The 22,253-nt window shown below is 42.4% G+C and overlaps 5 protein-coding genes across 9 annotated transcripts; 3 read left to right on the top strand and 2 right to left on the bottom strand.

The window, feature by feature from the left end:
- Positions 1-269: 269 nt before the first annotated feature.
- Positions 270-2,239, bottom strand: mrpl10 (mitochondrial ribosomal protein L10). The gene is made up of 5 exons (XM_062475714.1): positions 2,095-2,239; positions 1,530-1,699; positions 1,202-1,366; positions 968-1,112; positions 270-818 (listed from the first exon to the last, which is right to left on the bottom strand). Exons 1-5 carry the CDS (start codon positions 2,174-2,176, stop codon positions 562-564), a joined length of 819 nt encoding a protein of 272 aa, XP_062331698.1. The 5' UTR covers positions 2,177-2,239; the 3' UTR covers positions 270-561.
- pnpo (pyridoxamine 5'-phosphate oxidase) lies at positions 2,230-5,225 on the top strand. Its single transcript, XM_062475715.1, has 7 exons — positions 2,230-2,593; positions 2,969-3,093; positions 3,180-3,279; positions 3,489-3,542; positions 3,642-3,770; positions 3,957-4,027; positions 4,134-5,225. The coding sequence occupies exons 1-7, from the start codon at positions 2,411-2,413 to the stop codon at positions 4,297-4,299; spliced, it is 828 nt and encodes a 275-aa protein (XP_062331699.1). The 5' UTR covers positions 2,230-2,410; the 3' UTR covers positions 4,300-5,225.
- A 494-nt stretch (positions 5,226-5,719) lies between these two features.
- On the bottom strand, positions 5,720-9,502 carry prr15lb (proline rich 15 like b). The gene is made up of 2 exons (XM_062475716.1): positions 9,244-9,502; positions 5,720-6,480 (listed from the first exon to the last, which is right to left on the bottom strand). Exon 2 carries the CDS (start codon positions 6,452-6,454, stop codon positions 6,125-6,127), a length of 330 nt encoding a protein of 109 aa, XP_062331700.1. The 5' UTR covers positions 6,455-6,480; positions 9,244-9,502; the 3' UTR covers positions 5,720-6,124.
- A 980-nt stretch (positions 9,503-10,482) lies between these two features.
- cdk5rap3 (CDK5 regulatory subunit associated protein 3) lies at positions 10,483-14,555 on the top strand. Of its 2 annotated transcripts, none has more exons than XM_062474524.1 (14): positions 10,483-10,634; positions 10,994-11,039; positions 11,144-11,275; positions 11,437-11,537; positions 11,834-11,882; positions 12,175-12,353; positions 12,520-12,656; positions 12,813-12,957; positions 13,068-13,181; positions 13,294-13,375; positions 13,461-13,549; positions 13,741-13,946; positions 14,080-14,251; positions 14,422-14,555. In XM_062474524.1, the coding sequence occupies exons 1-14, from the start codon at positions 10,629-10,631 to the stop codon at positions 14,485-14,487; spliced, it is 1,524 nt and encodes a 507-aa protein (XP_062330508.1). In that variant the 5' UTR covers positions 10,483-10,628; the 3' UTR covers positions 14,488-14,555. The 2 variants fall into 2 exon arrangements, with proteins under 2 accessions (XP_062330508.1, XP_062330509.1); XM_062474525.1 differs by having other exon boundaries at positions 10,522-10,634; positions 10,994-11,035.
- Positions 14,556-14,960: 405 nt separating this feature from the next.
- On the top strand, positions 14,961-22,148 carry nfe2l1b (nfe2 like bZIP transcription factor 1b). 4 transcript variants are annotated; one of them, XM_062474818.1, is made up of 7 exons: positions 14,990-15,171; positions 16,229-17,034; positions 17,459-17,683; positions 18,040-18,129; positions 18,272-18,427; positions 18,513-19,715; positions 20,134-22,148. In XM_062474818.1, the coding sequence occupies exons 2-7, from the start codon at positions 16,483-16,485 to the stop codon at positions 20,173-20,175; spliced, it is 2,268 nt and encodes a 755-aa protein (XP_062330802.1). In that variant the 5' UTR covers positions 14,990-15,171; positions 16,229-16,482; the 3' UTR covers positions 20,176-22,148. The 4 variants fall into 4 exon arrangements, with proteins under 4 accessions (XP_062330801.1, XP_062330802.1, XP_062330799.1 ...); XM_062474817.1 differs by lacking the exon at positions 14,990-15,171 and adding an exon at positions 14,961-14,981 and having other exon boundaries at positions 18,513-22,148; XM_062474815.1 differs by having other exon boundaries at positions 18,513-22,148.
- Positions 22,149-22,253: the final 105 nt, after the last annotated feature.

The following is a 22,253-nucleotide window of genomic DNA, read 5'->3' as shown; positions in this document are numbered from 1 at the left end:
AAATGAAGAGAATGACTTGACTCGAAGTCCTAGAATAGCAATGGTAATAGACTAACTGACCTAGATTAACATACTGTAATCCCAAGATTAGTATTTATCAGGCTCTCTAAAACCACTTGTGTTTATTTGGGCTACACTAGTTGTCATGACTATTTTGCATCACTACTTTATACAAGTCTATTTCTACTTATTTTCCTAAAATATGAAACTGAATCCCAAACAGAGCAGAAGGTCAAACAAGAGTAGGCCTATGACAGCAAAGCAACAGACATGACAGAATATTTATTTTTCTTTTATGTCCATTATGACAGTTACGTACAACAACATTTAAGTTAAGATAATAAACAAAATATCCAATACAGTTTATTTATGAACAAACTGCACTTGGTAGGTGTTTTTTTCCTCTTTTTTTCTCCACAAGTCCAAGTAGAGCTGTCCATACCCAAGCAGAAGCTCTGCATGTCACACAGGAGACCAGAAGACCAGAATCTTCCAGACATCACACTCCTGCTTTCCTCCCCAGCAGCCCCTGTAACTTCCTCCCCATAGGGGTCACATGTCCTATGTCTCTTCCTCTGCCTTCGTGGTGCTGCTTTCCACAGCAGTGTCCTCTGCACCTGCCTCTGGACTCTGCTGTTTGAGGTACTGCTGGAGCAGGGCTGACAGATGGGTGGGGTGCCGCTGTAGCAGGGAGGCCGTCTGAGAGGTCAGCATGGTCAGGCCACTCACCAACTCTCCCTGGATGACTGTCACTGAAGGCAGCTTGGAGTAAATCAGCAAACCTTGTGGTGACAGCAACGTGTTGTCGACACAGGCCCCTGCGATAAGGAGAGGAGATAGAACACAGAATGTTAGTTTGTAAAATGGAATGGTGAGAGTTAGAACTTGATTTTGAATACAAACAAGATGTTCCTTCAGGGAATAGCATTAGTGGGTTTAGTTTTACAATAGTGAGAGATACACACACCTAACAATACCATCTGTGGACTGCTCCTTAGAGAGACAAGCATCTCCTTCACCTTGGGCTCTTTACTGACAAATAAAACAGTCTGACCAATAAATAGTGGCATCAGATTACTGTAAGGGCTTCCTGGGAGAAAAGACTTCATCACCTGTAGTGAAACACACCAAAACTAGTCAGTGCTGAAACAGTACGGAACAGTAATACAATTGAGGAATTTGAACCTGGGCACCTCTTTACCTGGTTAGGTATGAATTTGATGGCGATCCCATGCTTGTGGAGCCTCTTTTTGAGAAGAAGCATATCTTCTGTATTTGTAGCGTTGTCTTGTATGACAGCAATCATCTTACACTCTTGGAACATGGTCTTCACATCCCTCTTCAAAATCAACGCTAGGGCACTCTCCTGATGAAAAAAAAGTATTGAAAGTCTGAATAAATCTGGAATAGGTTCATCATATTGTTCTTTAAAAGATAACTTTTGCATGCAGCTGAGCCCACAAGACAGTCAATAAAAAGTTCTCGCTCATTATACCATGTCATTCATCACTCGCCTCCAAGCTTCTTACCTCCTGAACTGGTCTGGCGCGGGGTGTCAATGCCCCTGGGGGAGCATGTGGTTTAGGGGGAATGTACTCTGTGAGGGCCAACAGCTTCTGCTTGATAATGTGCATAGGCTTCCTGTGTCGCGTGACTGCCTTGGCCATATGGCGGACACTATGTGTCAGGGGCAGCCGTACTGGAGGATAAAAGAAATACAATAACAAAAACCTTAGCAATGCTATTGTGTATGCATCCGTTGCACAGATGAATAGATAGTATTTGGTATGGCTGATATTATTCCAAGATAAGATACCACACCCCTAAATGGCAAAATAGTCTCCTGTTTCAGTCGTAGAGATTAAAGTTAAAACAGTCAAAAGAAATCACCGTCGCCCGACCGTTGACTAGATAGCAAGCTAGCTACCTAGCTTACTCATGTCCCTTGCCTACTGCTGTCAATAAAACGCAATCTGAACACAATTACAAATAGAAGCGTCCAAGTACGAGCATGTGATCCATCTACTACAGCACCTTTACTTATAATCTAACAAATAAATAACAATATTGGTTTAATAAACACATAAATGTTACCCCGGCTCTGCAGTAACTTGCCACACAAGGTCGCTGCCATTTTGACAGGAAGTAATACAACAAGGCATGTGTAGGTGATCATCGAAAGATGTAATCGAAAATCACCGATGTCATCGTTATCAATATTTTTCTGCTGAATGTGGATTTGCTCTATTAGGATTGTAATTTGTTGTTCATTTTTTAAGTACAAGAGCAATGTGAATCGTAGAAACATTTAATTGTTTGTCTTATTATGCTGTTACAAAACTGCAAAAGTCTTTCGTAATATTTTACGTAAGATACTGCGTAATGACAGTTCCAGCGTTATTTTACAAGCATGAGGCGCATTCTCAGTTGCAGTGTGTTGAAGAATATAATACGAAGTCATCTTCACTGTCATTCTTTTTTGACTGTTTGTCCTCGAAAGAGATTTCAACGACCCCATTGCACAAAATCGTCAAGCACTACAACAGCTATGGATCTCAGTGACATGCGGAAAAAATACAAAGGAGACGATGAGGTAAGAATGCAAAGTTTGGAAGCTCCTCTGCCATGTTAACGGGCAGGTTCACCTCACGTAAACTCATGGGTAATTTATTTAAGGAAGGGCTGCTTTTAGTCAATCAGGGATTTGCAGTTTGCACGATGTAGGTCTACTAGTGCCTGTTTTACATTGTATACGATGCAAAATCAGCATCTCAACTTACCAAATGACCTTGTGAGGTATGATAAAAATATTCAGTAGCCTACATTATGCTATCCAATATTAAATCACATAGCTACAATATATACACAGCATCACAATGCATGAATGGAGTACTGAATGCCAAAAGGCAACTTGCCTTTCAGTGCATTGTGAAATTAAATGCTATTGTTTCATATACTTGGCCCACAGTGCTTTGAGGAGGACCAGCTAGCATCACTGGACCCTATCAAGCAGTTTGGGGATTGGTTCGATCAAGCCACAAAGTGTCCTGAAGTTCTAGAAGCCAATGCAATGTGTATTGCCACAGCTAATAAGTAAGTAGGACTCCAACCCATTGCCCATCTCAGACACACTGCTCGTTGGCATTCTTTTGTTTCATTCTTTCTGTTTCTCCACCAAGAGATGGACGCCCTTCAGCCCGTATGGTCTTGCTAAAAGGATACAGCCATGAAGGATTCCGGTTTTTTTCTAACTATGAAAGCCGAAAAGGTGGAGAGCTGGTCAGTATTCTTCCATTACAGCCACTGTATTGGCTGCTTGTAAGAGGAAGTCAACTGTTGCTATCGATTGAAATGGATACCTTATATGTCCTGGAGTTTGCACAGCTTTTGACACAACATACAACCGGTCATTTATTATTCAAGTGAGAATCATGTTTCTACATGGAATGCTAATCCATATCATAATTAATTTGATTTCTATTCCATAGGAGAGCAACCCTTATGCTTGTCTGGTCTTCTACTGGGAGCCTCTAAACAGACAGGTGTGCCCTTACTATAAGTAAGATTTAGTACAATACCTCTGTTCAGCTCTTCATGTGATGAGGTGCCTATGCTGGAGTTAACTCATCATGTGTGTGTAGATCCGTATTGAGGGCAAGGTGGAGCGAATCCCCTACCAGAGTTCCTGTGACTACTTCCACTCCCGTCCCAAGAGCAGCCAGATCGGGGCAGTTGTAAGCAGGCAGAGCACGGTGGTGCCTGATAGAAATGTAAGCATCAGTCCTCATGTCTCCTCGTGTTGTCACAAAAAACGAGATTAGATGATCAGATTTGTTGGCTTGTCCTACCCTACATTTTCTACGTAGGAAAAGCATGTACCTATGTTTTCTGACATTACTCACTCCTTTCTTACAGTCCATTACACTTTCAGTAACTGCTGTGGTTTAATCTTGCAGTACCTGAGACAGAAAAATTCTGAACTAGAGGAAAAGTACAAGGATACAGAAGTCCCTATGCCTGATTATTGGTTAGTATTACATCGTCGGTGTGGTCAGATTGAAAGTGAAGTGTTTATTTTATTGGCAAAACATAAAATTGAAACCTATATTATTCTGTTCCCACCCTCTTCTCAGGGGCGGCTACATTGTCAAGCCCGACTTGATGGAGTTCTGGCAGGGTCAGACCAACAGACTACATGATCGCATCGTCTTTACACAGCCCAAAAATGGAGAGGCTGACCTGAAGGAGTTCCAGCATCCAGCAGAGGGAGGCTGGGTGTACCAGCGGCTGTCCCCCTGAGAGGGGCCGCTGCATCGGGGAGTTTGGATGGAGGAGCAGGCTGGAGATTGGGCCTGGCATAGTTCCACTTGACTGAGAATCATCAAACTGTCACTTTCATTGTCATCACCTTAACAGTAACGGCGTGTGTGTTGATGATTGACAAGATGTTTAAGGATGTCTATATAAACAAACCATGTGTAAATGTTAAAAGGATGCTTGTTCAATCAAATTAATGGCAGAGCTTACGTTTGGAAGCAAATCAGTGACATAATGTTTTGAATTGATAAAATTCGACCAGAAATATGAATTTATTTCAAAGAGGTGAATTAAAAAACAACAAATTCGGTGGTGTTTAAATTTCTATATTAAGTATTCAATGCCTTTTTAAAATTCAAAACATGTCACTGATTTGCTTCCATACTTATGTTAGTTCAGGGTAGGATGACATGTGGCTTGACTGAAGTAACAACTTGCTGTTCAGTACTTACTTTTGATGCAAGGTTGTAGAAATTGGAAAATGCTGTGTTGTATACTTGACTTGTAGTGCAAAGTCTCTCTGGCAGGATGTTGGGTAATGATTGACAGCTCACCGGTTATTCACTGATTAAGCATTTCCGACAACCTCCAGGAACTTTGCTGTGATACTTGATGAAAAGTACATTGTCTGGCGAGTTAAGTCCCCTATTTTAACATTGGTATTTGTTATAGAAATGAAGGAGGAGTGCATTTCTAGCTGCTACTGTGTTGTTTCAGTCTTAGATATATCTAAGGACCCAGCGGCCTGGATATGGATAAAACGTAATGTTTGTGCCAAGTTTATCCTGTTTGTGTGTGGTGTGAATGCTTTTGTTTAGTCTACTATGTGATTATTGTGTAAGAATAATTCTTATTTTTCTCGACTGTGTTAAACTATACAAATATAAAATTAAATTTGTTACCAAAGGGTACAGTACATTTTCTGTCCAGCACATGTCAGTCACAGATGAACTTTTCAAAATATTTTTTTTGTCTTTAAATATCTGCATTGTACAGTGCAGTTTTGGTTTAAATTGACATGCATGTTTTTGCTGTCACATCTGAACATCTATCTATTCACCCTCATGTGTCTGTCTGACTGACTGACTGACTCATTTACCTCAGTCTTGCCAGCAGACACACAATGAAGCAACAGTTCCTCGGGGAGTCAGGTGGCTGAGCGGTGAGGGAATCGGGCTAATAATCCAAAGGTTGCCAGTTCGATTCCCGGTCATGCCAACTGACGTAGGCACTTCACCCTACTTGCCTCGGGGGAATGTCCCTGTACTTACTGTAAGTCGCTCTGGATAAGAGTGTCTGCTAAATGACTAAATGTAACAAGTGAAACGCTTTACCCAGTGCTCTGCTTATACATTCCTATGACACCACCAGTTAGATGTATAGGCAAGGAGTGGAGTTAAGATTCAAGACATCATTCACATTTATTAAAAACAACTCCTAAAACCAACATCAATCCATGTTATGTGAATTAAATGCATACAAATTTTCTGGAAGAATATAAACAAAAAATATCTTCCGTGGATTGATTATCCACACATCTTTATAGCCTAACAAATGTCTTCTCATCAGAAGTCACATGTTCATAAAAGGTTGACTGAAGGTGGAATATACTAAGTTATACAATGGTGCTCAATTGATAACTTGTTTGTATAGGTGTGTGAGGAAGATTTCAGTGGTTACTATGTGCCTTTTTTCTGTTTATATTGAATGCCAATATGGCTGTGTGTGTGTGTTGTGGGTCTTGCTTGCCTGTGTATGTAAATGTTAAAATCTTAAGTGTATATTAATGTGAAAGTGTTTTTAATTTTTATTTCTCCGCCATATGGTTCTCATCACTGAGGTCATGCTGGGGGAACAGGTCGGGGTTCTCGGCCAGCGCGGCACGGATCTTCTTCTTCTCCTTGAAGCGACCGGAGTGAGACACTTTGACATGCCGTCCTTTGGTCGCAGACTTATCCATTATTTTCTCCAGACGTGCATTGAACTGGCTGTCCATAGGGTCTGAGCAAGGAGGATTGCCGGAGTGCTCCTTGTTCCCAGTGTTGCTGCCGTACTCTGCTGGGATCTCATATAGGACCTTGGCCTCTGACTTCTTCTTGCGTGTAAAGGTCAGTCTCCACCAGCTGGGGTCAGCCATGGCACACGCAGAGACTAGTGGCAGACCTGGGGGGAAGCATGGATACAGTCATATTGTTAATGTCACTGTGTTACATATTATGCACCCCAGACAGTGTTGGGCACTGAGGAGGTGTGTTTGATGTTTCTGAACAGTCTTGTGTGTGTTTGAAGATGCACCACAAGTTATAGGATGCATATCAATGTGGCTGTCTATGGTGCTAAATAATTTCACTGCAGTGAGGTCAAATAACACAAGCAGACTGGGATGACAAGACTGGCATCACATAACACATAACTCATAGCCATGCTTGCATTGCTAAACACCAACTACATTGTGTTTCCAGAACAATAACATTTTCCACGTCTTTTATATTTAGCACAGCTCCCTTTGGTCTTTGAGTGTTTACTGCTTAATTTTCTTTTGTTATTTTTATTCATTTAGCAAACTCTTTCATCCAAAGCATACAAATAGTGATTACAACAGCGCTTACAAGAACTGGAGCAAGCAATCAAGTACTAGAAGTGCACAGTTTTAACAGTATTTGTAGTGGTTTGCGCCAAGGTTCATGCAGCAATAGTTGATAGCTTTCTGTTATCTCAGTTACATCTAGGTGATTAGGAGGAGTAATTGAGAAGGAAATCTGATACAGGCTCTTAGATTATAAATTAATTAGCATCTGAGTAGTGTCCCATGTCACTCCCATGTGATCTGATATCAACTCAAAAAAAGCCTTCCAGCTAATGAGAATGCAAGCTGTTTCCTTACAGCAGGGGCAGCGTAATTTGTTCAGAACAAATGCTATACATGAGTTTTGTCACATAGCACTGTAAAACTGATTACATTCCTTGGGATGTCTACAATAGGTTACATATGAGATTTCAGTCAATGGGAGCTGAATCAATACATAAATGCACATATATTGCATTAACAGTGCCCAGTTAAGCTTTAATTTGGTTCTGAACATTCATTTCTACTGCCAGCATAGGAACTGTGCTCATTCCCAACAATGCAGATAATCAAAAATATGTCAAAGAAAATATTTAACATGCGATTTTCCAGGATCACTTGCGGGGTCCGACAAATGGAAATGAGCTAGATGACCATTTATCTGAACCCTGTTTTGAGGCCTGATATGTGTCCTGTCACATTTACAACCACCACCTGTGGTTCATCATAGTTGAAAAATAAAGTTGTATATCCACATGAGGGGTGGGCTCTGTGGAAACTCCTTCTATGAATCTTTGATTCACCGCGCTTATCTGATCTGGCTTCACAATTAAAATCCATCATGATGGTGTCTTCGTACTTTGTTTATTTTATTCAATCTTGAGATCCATGTATTGTGTTGACTACAAGAAACAACACAAAACTCACTGTAAGGTGGTAAGTGAATTTTGCACCATTATCCATCCAGCATCCATGCCCATATCCTTGCTTGACCGTTGAATCACATTTCAAATCCTAATCTGAAGGCACCTGACATTGTAGTGGTTTAGTGTTTGGCATAGGAAACAAATGATAAGTCACTTCATACTGAAATGCTATATTTATCTCTGAGGTACTTATGTAATAATGTCATGAAAGAAATTGTCACCATGGCAGATATCTTACATAATGGTCAGTGTACTTTACTCTTTCTGCTTCTCCAACTTTAATTACATTTATTTCTGACCTGTTTGTGTACGGACACCCGGAAATCGATACACTTGCACTCCAATATGAGCTTATATGGTTTTGTGTTCCCTAAAAGAGTTACCACTCATGTTTTAGTTCATAAGCTTTACTCCTCACATATTCTGGCTTGTATACATGTGATATTGTTAGAAGGATGTATGAATTAAGACTTATTTTGGGATATAGGGAACTGCAATATTTGAAGGGTTTTATCAAGGATTACTTTCAAAATTAGATTTACTGTCATTTAACAGAAAGTTACTACATGTACTTGGTACTGAGGAGATCGTTTGACTCGAGTTATGGAAGCCTCCTCCATAACTCTTAATAAGTAACTTTGTGTTCTGTTTTGTGTGGTTGAGCAAGAAGTCCCGCAAAGCCTCACAGTTCACAGAGACGGAACACTGTGCTCACAATAAACACTGGAAAAACACTAACTAAGCATTACAGAGCCTTTCAATGATACAAGGCATGAGGGAAAGAAGAGTCCACGGGTGCCTGCTCTGCCCTTTCTTGATTATTGAGCTGGATGTTGTAACAGACTTAGGTTTCAGCTTCACTGCCAGACACCTGAAAACACTTTCAGGTTATTACCTACAGTAGGGTTGGGATGTACTGATGGGGTCTTCCAGTCTATTCAATGCATTGTTTCACGCTTGTTTCTTTTGACGTTTGTGATTGTGGAGGACCTTTGGAGGACCTTTGGAGGACCTTTGTCCCAGACAAAGTTTTCACTAAACGTAGTTTTGTACAAGACCTTCAGCTGCTGTACTGAGTAACAGAATGTCTAAGCTCAGATTCTGCTCACTATCTCTTGGGGATTCTACTGTTATAAACACACACATACAAAGTTTTATATATTTACCTTGGACCATCTATCCACAGGTCTGCAAATAGAAACAATTGCAACACATACATTCATGTGCTTATACAGGATGTCCATCTTAAGGAACATTTACAGCTAACTATTTAAACAACCACACATTAAAGACAACAACAACAGTATTGAAGCTGTTTCACTCCAAAAAGTAATAGTGTGTAAATGAAATGATCATTTTAAAAAACATAAAAAGTTAGTTTGAAAGACCATACAAGCTTCCTTATGCTCAGACATAGAGATTTTTCATGCTCACCTATTTGATGAAGTTGTGGTCAGTATCTTGGAGCAGGGCAATTTCAGATCTTAAAATATCCAGCCATATCGGAGCTTAGGTGCATTAATCGTGGTTGCCTTTGCTTTTTCTTTATCACTCCTTGTCTAACCTTTTTCAGAAGTCTTTCATTGTGCTGACATTCCACTGTTAAGCCACAGGTGCAGCAGTTCACTCACTCACTCACTCACTCACTCACTCTCTCTCCCTCTCTCTCTCTCTCTCTCTCTCTCTCTCTCTCTCTCTCTCTCTCTCTCTCTCTCTCTCTCTCTCTCTCTCTCTCTGCCTATTAGCGTCTCTTTCACCCTCTTGCTCACACTAACACACACCCTTATAAAACACACCTACCGACCGCCCAACTCCATGTATAAGTACACGTAAAGGCCATGTGATTTCAAGAGAGACTAAAGTCCTGTTGTCAACCTGCCAATCCACTACAAGATGACTATCCTGTTAAAGTACTGTTCTATCAACTTTAGAGGTACAAAGTTCAAACGAATAATTGCAAAATGAAAACAAACCAATGAACAGGATTTGTGAAGGCCTATCTTGTGACAAAGGTGTGGGCCGAATGGTAACTTGCCGGGAGTTCTGAAGCATCTCTTGAAAGGTCATCTGTAGAAGGAAGGTGTTCAGATAGGTAATTTGAATGTAGAGGTCGAATTACAAACAGGGGTAAATTTCCATGTCTGATTTGGAAATCAGAATAACATTCAAATCCAGGATTGGTCCACATCTTGGGCCACCTTTTAAAATAGTAATTTACTTTTTTGTGGTCTAATGCTTAGAATGGAATATGGAATTGGATGGGTGGATTGGAATCTTGACTTCATCAATAATACCTAAGCCTAATAAGGTGCAGAGCAAAACATTTGAAGTAATGTCTTGTATGTATAATCATTTACCAAATGTAGTCGGTGACAAAACGTAATAACCGTATAAAATAAAATAATTAGCCTATGTATAGTCTACTGGGTTTATAAAATGCAAATAGGTGGCATCAGAGCCATATAATTTTTTTTCTATGGCTCTGGGTGGCATTGGGCAGAAGAAGATCGATCCCATGGTTCTGGAAGCAGTTCATGATTTTGAGGGGACTGCCCTCTGATGGTGGAATGCGAATCCACACTCACAACGTAGAAACAAGCTTCAGTACGGTAGATTCTTATTGGTTTAAATATATTTCAGTCCGAGAGGAATAGCAACATGATGTTTCTCTATTGGTTGCCTTACCTCTAACGTGTCGATTCGACCAGGATTCTACTGTCCTGTAAATACTACTTTGGACGGGAAGTGTGTAAATGTGTCTATGATTTATCTATGATAACATAAAGAAATTCTGCTATTATTTTACCGTTAAAGAGGCAATGGAGGTATGACATGATGTCCGATGTCTTCCTAACAAATGTAGACGACTTGTTGATATATTTGTAGTGCTTGTAAAACAACTGCTGTCAGACGCCGAGTTGGTTAGTGCTACTAACGTTAGATAAACTGTAGTCTTAGCGATTCTGTTTAACAACGTTGCAATGATTATGAAGCCCAATGAAGTTATGAGAAGCAGCTCAAAGCAGCTCAGCTCCTTTGTGCATTGTCATTTCCACGTTTTTTATTTATTTATCTACGTATCTAGCTAGCTTTGGTGAATAAACGTTTTCTACGAACTTATCGTCAATCTTCACCATATTATATGGCCATATTAAAGGTTAACGTAATGCAATGCCTTCCACAGAATGTAAAAACCCTCCCAATTGATGTACAGACCAGCAAACTTGTAGGTAAGGTTCTGCAATCGTCATGCACTTATGTACCACACATGAGGGTAGTTACTGATATTAATACAGTTTTGCCTCATCATTGTTCAACCCTGTTATGTTTGCAGACTGGTTAGTGGACAGACGACACTGCAGTCTGAAATGGCAGAGTGCAGTGATGTCGATCCGGGAGAAGATCAACGCTTCCATCCAGGACATGCCAGAAAACGAGGAGATCAAACAGCTGCTGTCAGGCTCCTGTATGTCCCTCACTCCTTAGACTGCTCTTGTGGTTATGTACTACATGTTCATTTATTACTTTGTGATTAAGAAGCTCTACTGGCGCCATGCTCCGATGCTTCTGCTACAATGAAGTACATGATAGTTGCAGATTGAGTGTGTTGGCTCATTGTTTTTGCAGACATCCACTACTTCCACTGTTTGAGGATAGTGGAAATACTGAGAGGAACAGAGGCTTCCTCCAAGAACATCTTTGGTAGATATTCATCTCAAAGGATGAAGGTGAGAGGATACCATGTCTCACACAAATGTGCTGACCAGTGCTGTTCCACATAAAAATGTGTATCTGCTATCTTGTTACTGTTACCCACCTGGGGGTCAGATGACTGAGCGGTTAGGGAATCGGCCTATTAATCAGAAGGTTGCCGGTTTGATTCCTGGCCGTGCAAAATGAAGTTGTGTCCTTGGGCAAGGCACTTCACCCTACTTGCCTCGGGGGAATGTCCCTGTACTTACTGTAAGTCGCTCTGGATAAGAGCGTCTGCTAAATATCTAAATGTACTGCTTTATTGTTGCAGGACTGGCAGGAAATTATATCTCTCTATGAGGCAGACAATGCTTACTTAGGTAAGTTAGACTGAACTGTGTTTCCACTCAATTAATTCCTTAATTCCTGAGAAGCACTTTGGAAGCAGGCTTTCAAATCAGCCCAGCAACTCACACATGCCACTGGATTAGATAACAAGATGAATCAGTTAATTGCACTGGGTCTGTACGTGATCGGCTTGAACAAAGGCCTTCCTACCTTTCTAATACACAAGACTGGGATTACAGTGCAATAGTCAGTCAGAGGAACTCTGGTCATGTTAGCCTTCCGCCTGCAGTGCTGATTCCGTTCCCTGTTGTGTGTGTGATCCAGCGGAGGTGGCCAGCTTGTTGAGTCGCAGTGTGAGCTATGAGGGCCCTGCGCTGAGGAAGCAGGTGGCCAAGGCCCAGCAGTTGCAGCAGGATCTCAGCCGAAGAGAGATGGAGTGTCAGAGTGGTGCTGCTGACCTAAGGGAACGTTTTTATTCTGCCTGCAAACAGTACGGCATCACGGTGAATACACACAAAATATACTAACGTACCTAACTAGTTATAGCGAAAGCGCATGTACACAATTGCAACGTGCTTGCAACTTTTTGAGATTCTTGATCTAGCTGCGCCCATTGTGCTGCAACTAACACGATAGCCTCTGCCTCGTGTGTCTCTTCCTCTCTCCCAGGGGGAGAACGTTGCCAGAGAGCTGCAGGCTCTAGTGAAAGATCTCCCAGTGATACTTGGGGAAGTGGGGAAGGACGCAGCAAAGCTTGAGGAGCAAATTCTGCTTTACACAGCCTTCACAAACTTTGTCTGTGAATGGTGTGTACATAATCACATTCCCATCTGCTCAAGATATATATATAGATATTTTTTATAATTTACTGTGATATTCGAATGGAGATGTTTGTACTCTCTGCTGGAGAATACTTGAATACCTAAAGTATTACCTGGTTAGAGTCGATTCCCTCTCCACAGGTCTGAGGAAGTCCTCTCCATGCTGAGGTATGTCCAGCAGAAAGGTAACACAACGTTCTATGAGTGGAGGACGGGAATGTCCCCGACAGTTATCGAGAGGCCTGTCATGGAGGAAGCACCGCCAGATACAGTCACAGAAGAGATGGTTGGTGCATATCATTTTCACTGTCGTGTCACAGCCACATTGACGAGGTGTTTTATAGAGACAAAGATGTGTGTGTATGAAATATGTTTGCTGGAATTTGTCTTTTTAAGATTGACTGGGGTAACCTGGGCAGTGGAACAGGGACAGAAGCACAGGATGGTAGTTTTGGCGTCACTGTTGAGGATGGAGTGGACTGGGGCATTAGCTTAGAACCTGCCTCTGAGGTAAGAAGTGTTAAGAGGAAGTCATATTATTAGTGTTTTTCATTTCTGCCTGGGCTGTAAACATCGCCTGTGGAAATGTGTATTCTCTATAGTTCAGCTGTTTTCCATTTAGGACACAGGTGGTGATGGCATCGATTGGGGAGGAAGTGAAACTGCCCCAATAGAGATAGAAATTGTTGACACAGGCACTGACTGTGAGTATTGCTGGTTCCTAACATCCAAAAGTATATAGACTGGAAAGAAAGTAATTGGCTTTAGTAACGGTTGTCTCTGGTTAAGGCCCTGAGGGTGTGGCCCGAGGAGGTGATGCCTTGTCTATACTAGAGACTTCTCAGACCCGCAGTCAGTTCATAGATGAGCTAATGGAGGTAATGTAAAATGTTGTGTTGTATATAAACTCTGGATACATTTAGGTAGTCTTTCAGCTGTGCAGTCCAGTATGCATTGTAGTCTGCAAATACTGGCTCATGAAAAAAATAATATATGAGTGTTATCGTTTATTGTGATTTGTCGTATTGTTGTCATTATTCTATAGGTAATAAAACTTGTGTTTTGACAGCTGGAAGTCTTCTTAACCCAGCGATTAAGTGAGATGGGAGAAGAGGCAGATGTGGTGGCTATGAGCCAGTTCCAGATTGCCCCCTCAGTCATACAGGAGCAGACCCGCACGCATGTCCAGGAGATGCTGGCAGAGGTGCGCCACCTGCTGGCTCGGCTGACCACCCTGCGAATGCAGCACCTCTTCATGATCCAGGCTTCTCCGCGGTATGTAGTCATGATAAATGGAAGACAAAATAAATTGGCATTAGAGGCTGCTTCATTACATTCTGCTAACCAACCCCTTTAACAGTCCCCAATGCCATTTAGTACTTACTTAATTTGTGTGTGTGTGTGTAAGGTATGTGGAACGAGTTTCGGAGGTATTGAGGCAGAAGCTTAAACAGGCTGATATCCTGGTCTTGAAACGGGCCACACTGGCTGAGAAGAGGCAAGCAGCCCTGGAGGAGCAGGCTAAACTGGAACCCCGCATTGACTTGCTGTCAGCCCGCACCAAGGAACTACAGAAACTGGTAGGGTGGCCTTTGACCTTTGGTTTTATGAGAGTCTACTGCTTTTACAGGACGTTGGTTGAATTGGCATGGGATTGGGTGTACATAAGAACTATTAAAATGTTTAGGAATATGTTGTGGGTGATAGACAACAGGATTGTGACTTGTGTCAATTGTGGTGTGCTTTGCAGATTGAAGCGGACATTTCAAAGCGCTACAACAACCGGCCTGTAAACCTAATGGGAGTCAACATTTAGCCATGTGGACCCTTATAGATCACTCACTGTAACCATTCACTCAGTGTGAAAATAAAAGTTTTAGTTAACAGGTGTGTTTCAACTGAGTTTTGGGGAAATACAAGGTTTCCCTAGAAATTACCTTGAAACTTCTAATGGTACCCTTTCGTGATCTAATGATCCCCCCCCCCCCCCTGAATAGACAGTCTTATCAGTCTGTTTAAATCTGTGATAATTGTGTAATACTTACAGGAACATTTGTTTATGTAAACAATTCTAATCAACTTTGTTGTATGTATTTTGATCATATAAAATTATTTGTAGCATTTTTTATATGAAATTATATTTGAAATCTCTTAACACCGACATATTCTAGTAAATTAAAACACAGTCTGCGACTTTTACAATATAAATGCATCGGCATTGATATTTTTGTTTTTTTTCAGTGCGCCCTAGAATGTTCTACGCATGCTCTGTAAGAAAGCGTGTTTTGGTGTCAGATGCGTCGCTGCTAGGTAGGTAGCTTTCCAGCTAGCAAGTTGGGAATTTTGCAAGTCATGGTGGGCCATTCAATAAGGAAAGAGGGTGGATAATGTCATTGGGTAATTCTATAAAGACATTTAGATAAACCTACTGGAATTCACTAATGATTACAGAAGGTGGTCGACTTGTGGGCACACAGATACATTAATAAAAACCTCACGCGTAAGTATAAAATACAGGCTTTTCGCAGGGTACAGTATCGGTAGCAGTAGAATAGCAAAGTTAGCCTGGAGCTGGTGTTTGTGTTGTGCCATCAGTCAAAGTCATCTGATGTTGCATTTGCCTGATATGGCTAGTCTGCATAATGTGCTTTTGATAGTTATAACCCCAACGTTACGTTAAAATGACAGTGTGTACGAAATCCATTAAAACGTATAATATTGTAGCTAGCTGGATAGTATTTTAGCTAACCCCTCCCCTGTTGCTGTGGTCTAAACATCCCTCTTGTCCATTGGCCAGAATGTATGAGAATCCCGTAATATAGTCTTATCGTAGGGCTGCGAGTGGCTCGTCATTCTATCAATCACCTTTGCACCACTTGTTGCTAGGGAGTTTGCTGTAAGCCGAGAGCGGAAGTGAACGCTGTCAACACACACTGGCAGTGGGCGTCAAAATACCGGTAGCCAGCCACTGATGTTTTAGCTAGTTATAAGACACAATCACCATTTATAGTTATGCCGGTTTGTCAATGGAGCTATACTCAACACAATACTTTGAGGTAGGGATATAGGCCAGTTTTCTAAGATAGATGGACATGGTACAACGATTTCTAGCAAGCTAGTACTGTAGCACTAGCACAGCTGGAGATCCCGAGACTCCCTCGCCTCGTTCACCTTCACAAGAGTCTCCTTTCGAAAAAGATCTTGCACTGGATGGTGGGATTTATTTAAAATCCGACTAACTCGTTATCGAACAGTTACAACAAACATAGTTAACGTTACATCAGTGACTGACGCCCATCTTCAGGTCAGTTGGCTAGCTAGGTACTGTACATGTACAGTAGTCTACTAGCTTTCTAGATTGCTATCTCAGTCGGGGTGGTCGTTAGATTACTGTGTTGGGAAATGTATGTTGAATTGTATTCATGTAAATATTTGTGCAAAGCTTTCTTGTTTTTTTTATAATTGGAAGAGCTACATTTTTCAGTCAATCTGTTTGAGGTTGTCCGTTGCAGTTTTATGACTAAGGAAATGTTGATCTTCTTTGTTCATCCTTGTAGGTATGGGAGGACATACTGAAAAGGAAGACTGGGGACCACATTTGCTTTTTGATTGATATTGGACTCGTGTCCAAACTAGATAACACCTAGCAAGTTAAACACGTGAAAAGATCTGTCCCTCATCCTCCTATAGAATTTTTTTTGACTTTTAATTTTTCTTATCACAGTTTACATTAAGTGTTGAGTATTGCTGTGCTGTAGTGAGTCCCGTTTTTATTTTATTTTTTACTTTCAACTTTTTCCTTTGTAAAGAAATGCTTTACCTGAAAAAGTACTTCACAGAGGGCCTGATTCAGTTCACCATCCTTCTGAGTCTCATTGGGGTGCGGGTGGACGTGGATACCTACCTGAGCAATCAGCTGCCCCCACTGAGAGAGATCATCCTGGGCCCCAGCTCAGCCTACACCCAGACACAGTTCCACAACCTCCGCAACACGCTGGACGGCTATGGCATCCATCCCAAGAGTGTGGACCTCGACCAGTTCTTTACCACCCGCCGTCTGCTGAATCAGGTGCGCTCGCTGGATCGTCTGTCGGTGCCCAGCACTGAGCTGAGTACCTGGCTGGTGCACCGTGACCCTGAGACTGTGGTGTCTGCCGCCAGCCAGTCCAGCCCCAGCATCACCCTAGACAATGGGGCCGGCCTAGAGGACGTGAACAACCCTGAAGCCCCGGCCATGAGAGGTGGTGGCGGAGCGCCTGAGTCAACTTACAACCTTAGTGGAGCAAACAGCCAAGGAGCTGTGGCCCCCGAGGACAGCCAGCAGCAGGGCAACAGGGACAGCAACGATGACCTCACCAAAGAGGTATTTGGAGCCTTGATATCTGCCTCGTTTAAAACAAGCGCAAGCTTAGGCACGGTGCTTGCATTAGAATAATACTTGAACTTAGGTTTAGTGATGTAGAATATAATTTTACTGTGTGAGTGAAAATGCACTGGTTGAGGTAGGCTGCTTGGTTTAGTCAGAAATGTGTAGTTCTAATTGATGATGCAGATGGACATGGGTGATTAAATCATTACATGTTGAAATAAAGCATTCGTTCACCCGATGGTCATAGGACTACTGCTCTTATGTGGCACACTAAGCCATTGTTCAGGCCATATAATGATCTGAGTCTTTCACTCGCTGACATAACACCATGCTAGATACGTTGCCATGTTTGCATGACATTGCTACTTTTATAAATTAACCAAACATCCCTGTGATCTGCTGTCTCCTGCTTTTACAGGACATTGATTTGATTGACATCCTGTGGCGACAGGACATTGACCTTGGGGCAGGAAGAGAAGTGTTTAACTACAGCAGCCGCCAGAAGGACAGTGAGGAGGAGGAGAAGCCCAGCCCTGCGGAGAAGGAGGAAGGGGCGGAGCTACAAGAGAGCTGGAGGAATGGAGTAAACCTTCAAGATGCCCCACCTGTGGATGGAGAGACAGGGGAGAGCATACCAGAACAAGTACGTATTTGTATTGGCCCCAACTAAATCAGGGAGTCAGGTGGCTGAGCGTTTAGGGAATTGGGCTAGTAATCCGAATGTTGCCGGTTCAGTTCCCGGCCATGCCAAATGACGTTGTGTCCTTGGGCAAGGCACTTCACCCTACTTGCCTCGGGGGAATGTCCCTGTACTTACTGTAAGTCGCTCTGGATAAGAGCGTCTGCTAAATGACTAAATGTAAATGGGCTAAACACACAATCTACTTGGCCATGGAAATTCTTACTGAGCGCGGAATCTAAAATGGATTTGTTCCATCTTAGTTGAATGTTTATTGTCTTGCCCGGTGACCCATGTACTGTGCTGTCTCCTTCCCCCAGCTCCCAGGCCTTGGCACTCAGACCTCACTGTCCCTGCAAGAATGCCTGCGGCTCCTAGAAGCCACCTTCCCATTTGGAGAAGAGTCTGAGGTGAATAGCCGACTTCAAAAAAAAGATCTCATTGACATTTAGGAGAGGTTTTTCCGGTGTTGCTTTTCTTCTCTATTCTGGCAAAATGTCAATCATTTGAATGGCCTTGAATTCAAGGTTCATGTCTGTCCTGTTTGATCAGTTTCCTGCCCCAGTTGTGACTACTGTGGCAATCTCCAATGAAGAAGCTCCGTCCACGTCCCAGGGGCTTCCTCTTCCTCCCCCGTTGCCCCACCCTGAGCCCCAGTTGGATCTGGAGCAACAGTGGCAAGACATCATGGCCATCATGGAGCTACAGGTATGCGCTTTAACCTAACCCTCTCCTGGTTCCATAGGGTCTCACGGTTACAATTTGGCCTTGCACTAATTTAAAATCTTTGCAGGAAATGGAAGTTAACAACTCAGAGAACTCCGTCCTCGGTTCCAACACGAGCAGTGCTAGTAATACTAGCACCGTGGCCGAGTCAGGCTCTACTACAAGCTTTGGACTTTCTCGCTCCAATCTCATCAACCAAGATGTCAGCCTTCACCAGGCCTCCCTTCCTAGCTGCAGCCAGGACTTCCCCACCCTCTTTAACCCACAGCTGGATACTACCAGCACTTCACAGCCCACCATGCTTAACCTGGCCTCCAGCAACTCCTCCAATGTCAACACTACCTTTGGAGCCACAAACCTTACTGGACTCTTTCTCCCACCACCTCTGAACAGTACCAATAACATCACCTCCACCCCTGTGTTGCCTGATCCTTTCACCAGTTTGCTGGAGGAGTCGATGCTTGATGAGATCAGCCTTCTGGACCTAGCCATGGAGGAAGGCTTTAGCCAGGCCCAGGCCTCTCAGTTGGAAGACGAGCTTGACTCTGACTCTGGTCTCTCCTTGGACTCGAGCCACAGCCCAGCTTCCCCGAGCAGCTCTGAGACTTCCTGTTCATCGGCAGCATCCTCATCCTCCACCTCTGCCACCTTCTCGGAAGAAGGGGCAGTGGGATACAGTACTGACTCGGAGGCAGCAACTGTTGAAACTGAGGAAGGGGCTGTTGGGGGCTACCAGCCTGAATACAGCAAACTGTGCCGCATGAGTTACCAGGACCCCTCCCAATTCCATGGTCTCCCTCAGCTTGACAACATCAACCACAATCACACTTACAACCTACCGTTGTTCTCGTCGTTCTCCGAGGACCCAGAGCTACCCATTCCTTCTGCTAAGAAAATGGGGCGTGACAAGCAGCAGCAACAATCTAAGCTTCAGCCTCCACAGGACTTCCTGGACAAGCAGTCGAGTCGTGACGAACGCAGAGCCCGAGCAATGAAGATACCATTTTCCAATGAAAAAATAATTAATTTGCCCGTGGAGGAGTTTAATGAGCTTTTGGCTAAGCATCACCTAAGTGAGGGCCAACTGGCCCTCATCCGCGACATTCGCAGACGTGGAAAGAATAAAATGGCGGCTCAGAACTGCCGCAAGCGAAAGCTGGACACCATCATCAACCTGGAGCAAGGCGTCCACGACCTGAGGCGTGACAAGGCCCGTCTGCTGAAGGAGAAGATGGAGTTCATCCGGTCCATCCGTCAGATGAAGCAGAAGGTACAGAGCCTCTACCAGGAAGTGTTCACCCAGCTCCGGGATGAGGAGGGCCGGCCCTACCCTCCCAGCGAGTACTCGCTGCAGTACAGCGCTGACGGGAGCGTTCTGATCATGCCCCACAGCATGACAGCAGAGCAGACACGGAAGCCTGAGAAAAAACAGAAGGACAAAAAGAAGTGAGAGGCTAGCTCATGCCTATTCTTTAATTTTCGCTAAACCAGTAAGAAAGATTTCTGCAGATGCAAGAGATGTCCTTTTTACTTTGAGAAGATTCTGGGGATAAGAATAATAGTATTGTTGACGACTCGTCCTGCATTCGTTTTTACCCCCCTTTCCTTCTTTGGTTCCTGCGTTTTCTTCTGGAAACGACTGAAGCTGAGGTTCTCCACTTGAGTACTGATTTTTTTTTCTTGTGTAGGTGGAGGAAAAAGGAAAGTATACAGATTTGAAAGGGAGGTGATCACTTATGAAGAGCTATTTGAAAAACAACCTGCTCTGAACCCATGGCACACAACCAGTGTAGAAGAAAAGGATTATGTTATGAAGGACTGGCATAAAGTGATGTTTGAAAATCATTCATCATTAGTCTGATCAAGGACTGATAGATCAAGCCTGTCCTTCAGAACTCTGGAATGATTGTTGAAGTTACTGAGGAGCTGAAAGGTCCTTATTGAGGAGAACCTAAGTAATGGATTTGGAAAGTTATAAGAGTAGAAATACCAAACGATGTAAAGAAAGTCCATCTAAGAAACCATTAACACCACTACTAACCAAAGGTTGTATGGTGCACTTCACTTAAACTCTATACACCGGTCTAGGTGGTTTGACACTGCAGTCATCCCGTGTGTGTTTTTAATAGGACAATGTCAACCACTTTAAGTTGGAGGTCCCTTTAGAGATTTAATCTGTCGTAGAGAGGACACTGGAACGAGAAGGAAGTTAAAAAAAAAAGCGTTGTTGGGCTGGCGGTTATTTAGTCCATATGATGGCGGAGCATGAGGAGTATAGGAGGTGGACCGAGAGGAAGGAGGCACACACTTGCATTACGAAACGTATCAGCTTCTGTAAACCTATACATAGCACTGTAATTTGTCCTTCTAAGGCTTGGCTGTATGCATTTTGCTATGTCTCTCTGACTTCTCCTTTTGCTGCAGGTTTAAAGATGCAGCTGTTAAGTCTCCAGCTCATGCTCCTGATCTGCATTATTTAAGTAGGTTATTGGTCTAGCTTCATATCAACCATTTGGAAGGTCTGCATCGAATATTGCATTGAAACAACCGTGTTTTTGCGCCTGTTATCACATGGTAGGCGAAGGGAAACTCATACTAGTGGTGGTAGGTCATCCTCTTGAGTTAGTACTGTGTGAATTCCAAGTTCTGCTGAAGTACCACCTGCAAATTACAATTCAAACCCATCACTTAAGTTTTTTGGTTTGGTTTCTTGAATTGTGACCCTGGTAAGCATTAACTAGGGGTAAGATTTTGGAAGTCTAATAATTGCAGTGTTAGTCTATGAAGGAGTTACTTGGTAATGTTGTCATTCTATTGATAGTTACCTAAGACAATTGACAATATTCAGTTGATTTTTAACTACTGTAAACCCTTGCTGTCAGCTATTAAAGTTAACAGTAATACGTTTTGTGTAGTTAACAAAAGTAAACCAATTTAATCAAACTGAGTGATCTGACAAGTAGAATGTTTGAAGTGAACACCTTGTTTTCAACACCTTTGTTTCCCAAGCACACGTCTTGATTTAGTTTTGAGAACAAGGGTTAATGTACTGTTTTCAGGACGTCAGAAGTGCTGTTGCCTGTGTTTGTGTTGTTGTTGGGGTTAACAATTGTGTTTCAGCGCGTGCTCCAAATAAAAATAAAAAATAAAATAAAAATGGGCAACTAAATTGAAATTGTTGCTACATTCGCAAGGATGTCATTCATTAACATTGTTTTCATGGTTCTTGTCATCAAGGCCCACAATGCCAAGTACAATGCTGTTTTTAAAACAATGTTGTTTTTAGTTCATAACTCTTTGTTGCTGAGCCTACACCTCTTTTGCCTATTTACAAATGAGACAAATGAGGGCATTAAGTTGAACAAGTCCTCTAATCTGAATTGCTTAATATTTGACATGATATTCAGGCATGTTTTCCAGTGCTCAATTGGAAATTATTGACTTGCATTTCAAATCGATGCAATAGCCACTATCAAGCTACTACCATCTTATTGCACTGCTTTTGTTTAATGTATTGTTTGTTCTGTAAATATTTTCATGTCATTGTGTTTGTATTTTGTGTTCTTGTCTTGATTTCTGGAGTTTGGTTGTCGTCGTCGTCCATCCTCTTCCCACTTATCCCCTTTATTTTCTTTAAATATTTGCTGGCAATCTGGGATTGTTCTTTTACGGATTAATAAAGTGTCTTTATTTTCACCTGTGACTGTGTGTCATTGGTTCCATTCATTGTAGTATGCATTCGCTTGCTACCCATGTTGATTCATTAACTATTATACATTCTTGTTTTTAAAAAGTGTGACAATAGTTG

Source organism: Osmerus eperlanus, chromosome 12 (assembly GCF_963692335.1).
Source record: "Osmerus eperlanus chromosome 12, fOsmEpe2.1, whole genome shotgun sequence".
NCBI classification, from domain to species: Eukaryota; Metazoa; Chordata; class Actinopteri; order Osmeriformes; family Osmeridae; genus Osmerus; species Osmerus eperlanus.
The sequence above is the reverse complement of the archived record's forward strand: the minus strand, read 5'-3'. Positions and strand labels throughout refer to the sequence as shown.

Excerpts from the sequence above, each read along its gene's own strand:
- mrpl10 (XM_062475714.1), bottom strand. The coding sequence starts at position 2,176 with ATGATCACCTACACATGCCTTGTTGTATTACTTCCTGTCAAAATGGCA. Across the intron at positions 1,700-2,094 it reads CAAGTTACTGCAGAGCCGGG|TACGGCTGCCCCTGACACAT; the intron begins GTAACATTTATG and ends TTTATCCTCCAG. Across the intron at positions 819-967 it reads TCCACAGATGGTATTGTTAG|GGGCCTGTGTCGACAACACG; the intron begins GTGTGTGTATCT and ends TCCTTATCGCAG.
- pnpo (XM_062475715.1), top strand. The coding sequence starts at position 2,411 with ATGAGGCGCATTCTCAGTTGCAGTGTGTTGAAGAATATAATACGAAGT. Across the intron at positions 3,280-3,488 it reads GCCGAAAAGGTGGAGAGCTG|GAGAGCAACCCTTATGCTTG; the intron begins GTCAGTATTCTT and ends TCTATTCCATAG. Across the intron at positions 4,028-4,133 it reads GTCCCTATGCCTGATTATTG|GGGCGGCTACATTGTCAAGC; the intron begins GTTAGTATTACA and ends CCCTCTTCTCAG.
- prr15lb (XM_062475716.1), bottom strand. The coding sequence starts at position 6,454 with ATGGCTGACCCCAGCTGGTGGAGACTGACCTTTACACGCAAGAAGAAG.
- cdk5rap3 (XM_062474524.1), top strand. Across the intron at positions 11,276-11,436 it reads ACAGCTGCTGTCAGGCTCCT|ACATCCACTACTTCCACTGT; the intron begins GTATGTCCCTCA and ends TTGTTTTTGCAG. Across the intron at positions 11,538-11,833 it reads ATTCATCTCAAAGGATGAAG|GACTGGCAGGAAATTATATC; the intron begins GTGAGAGGATAC and ends TTATTGTTGCAG.
- nfe2l1b (XM_062474817.1), top strand. The coding sequence starts at position 16,483 with ATGCTTTACCTGAAAAAGTACTTCACAGAGGGCCTGATTCAGTTCACC. Across the intron at positions 17,035-17,458 it reads ACGATGACCTCACCAAAGAG|GACATTGATTTGATTGACAT; the intron begins GTATTTGGAGCC and ends CTGCTTTTACAG. Across the intron at positions 17,684-18,039 it reads GGGAGAGCATACCAGAACAA|CTCCCAGGCCTTGGCACTCA; the intron begins GTACGTATTTGT and ends TCCTTCCCCCAG.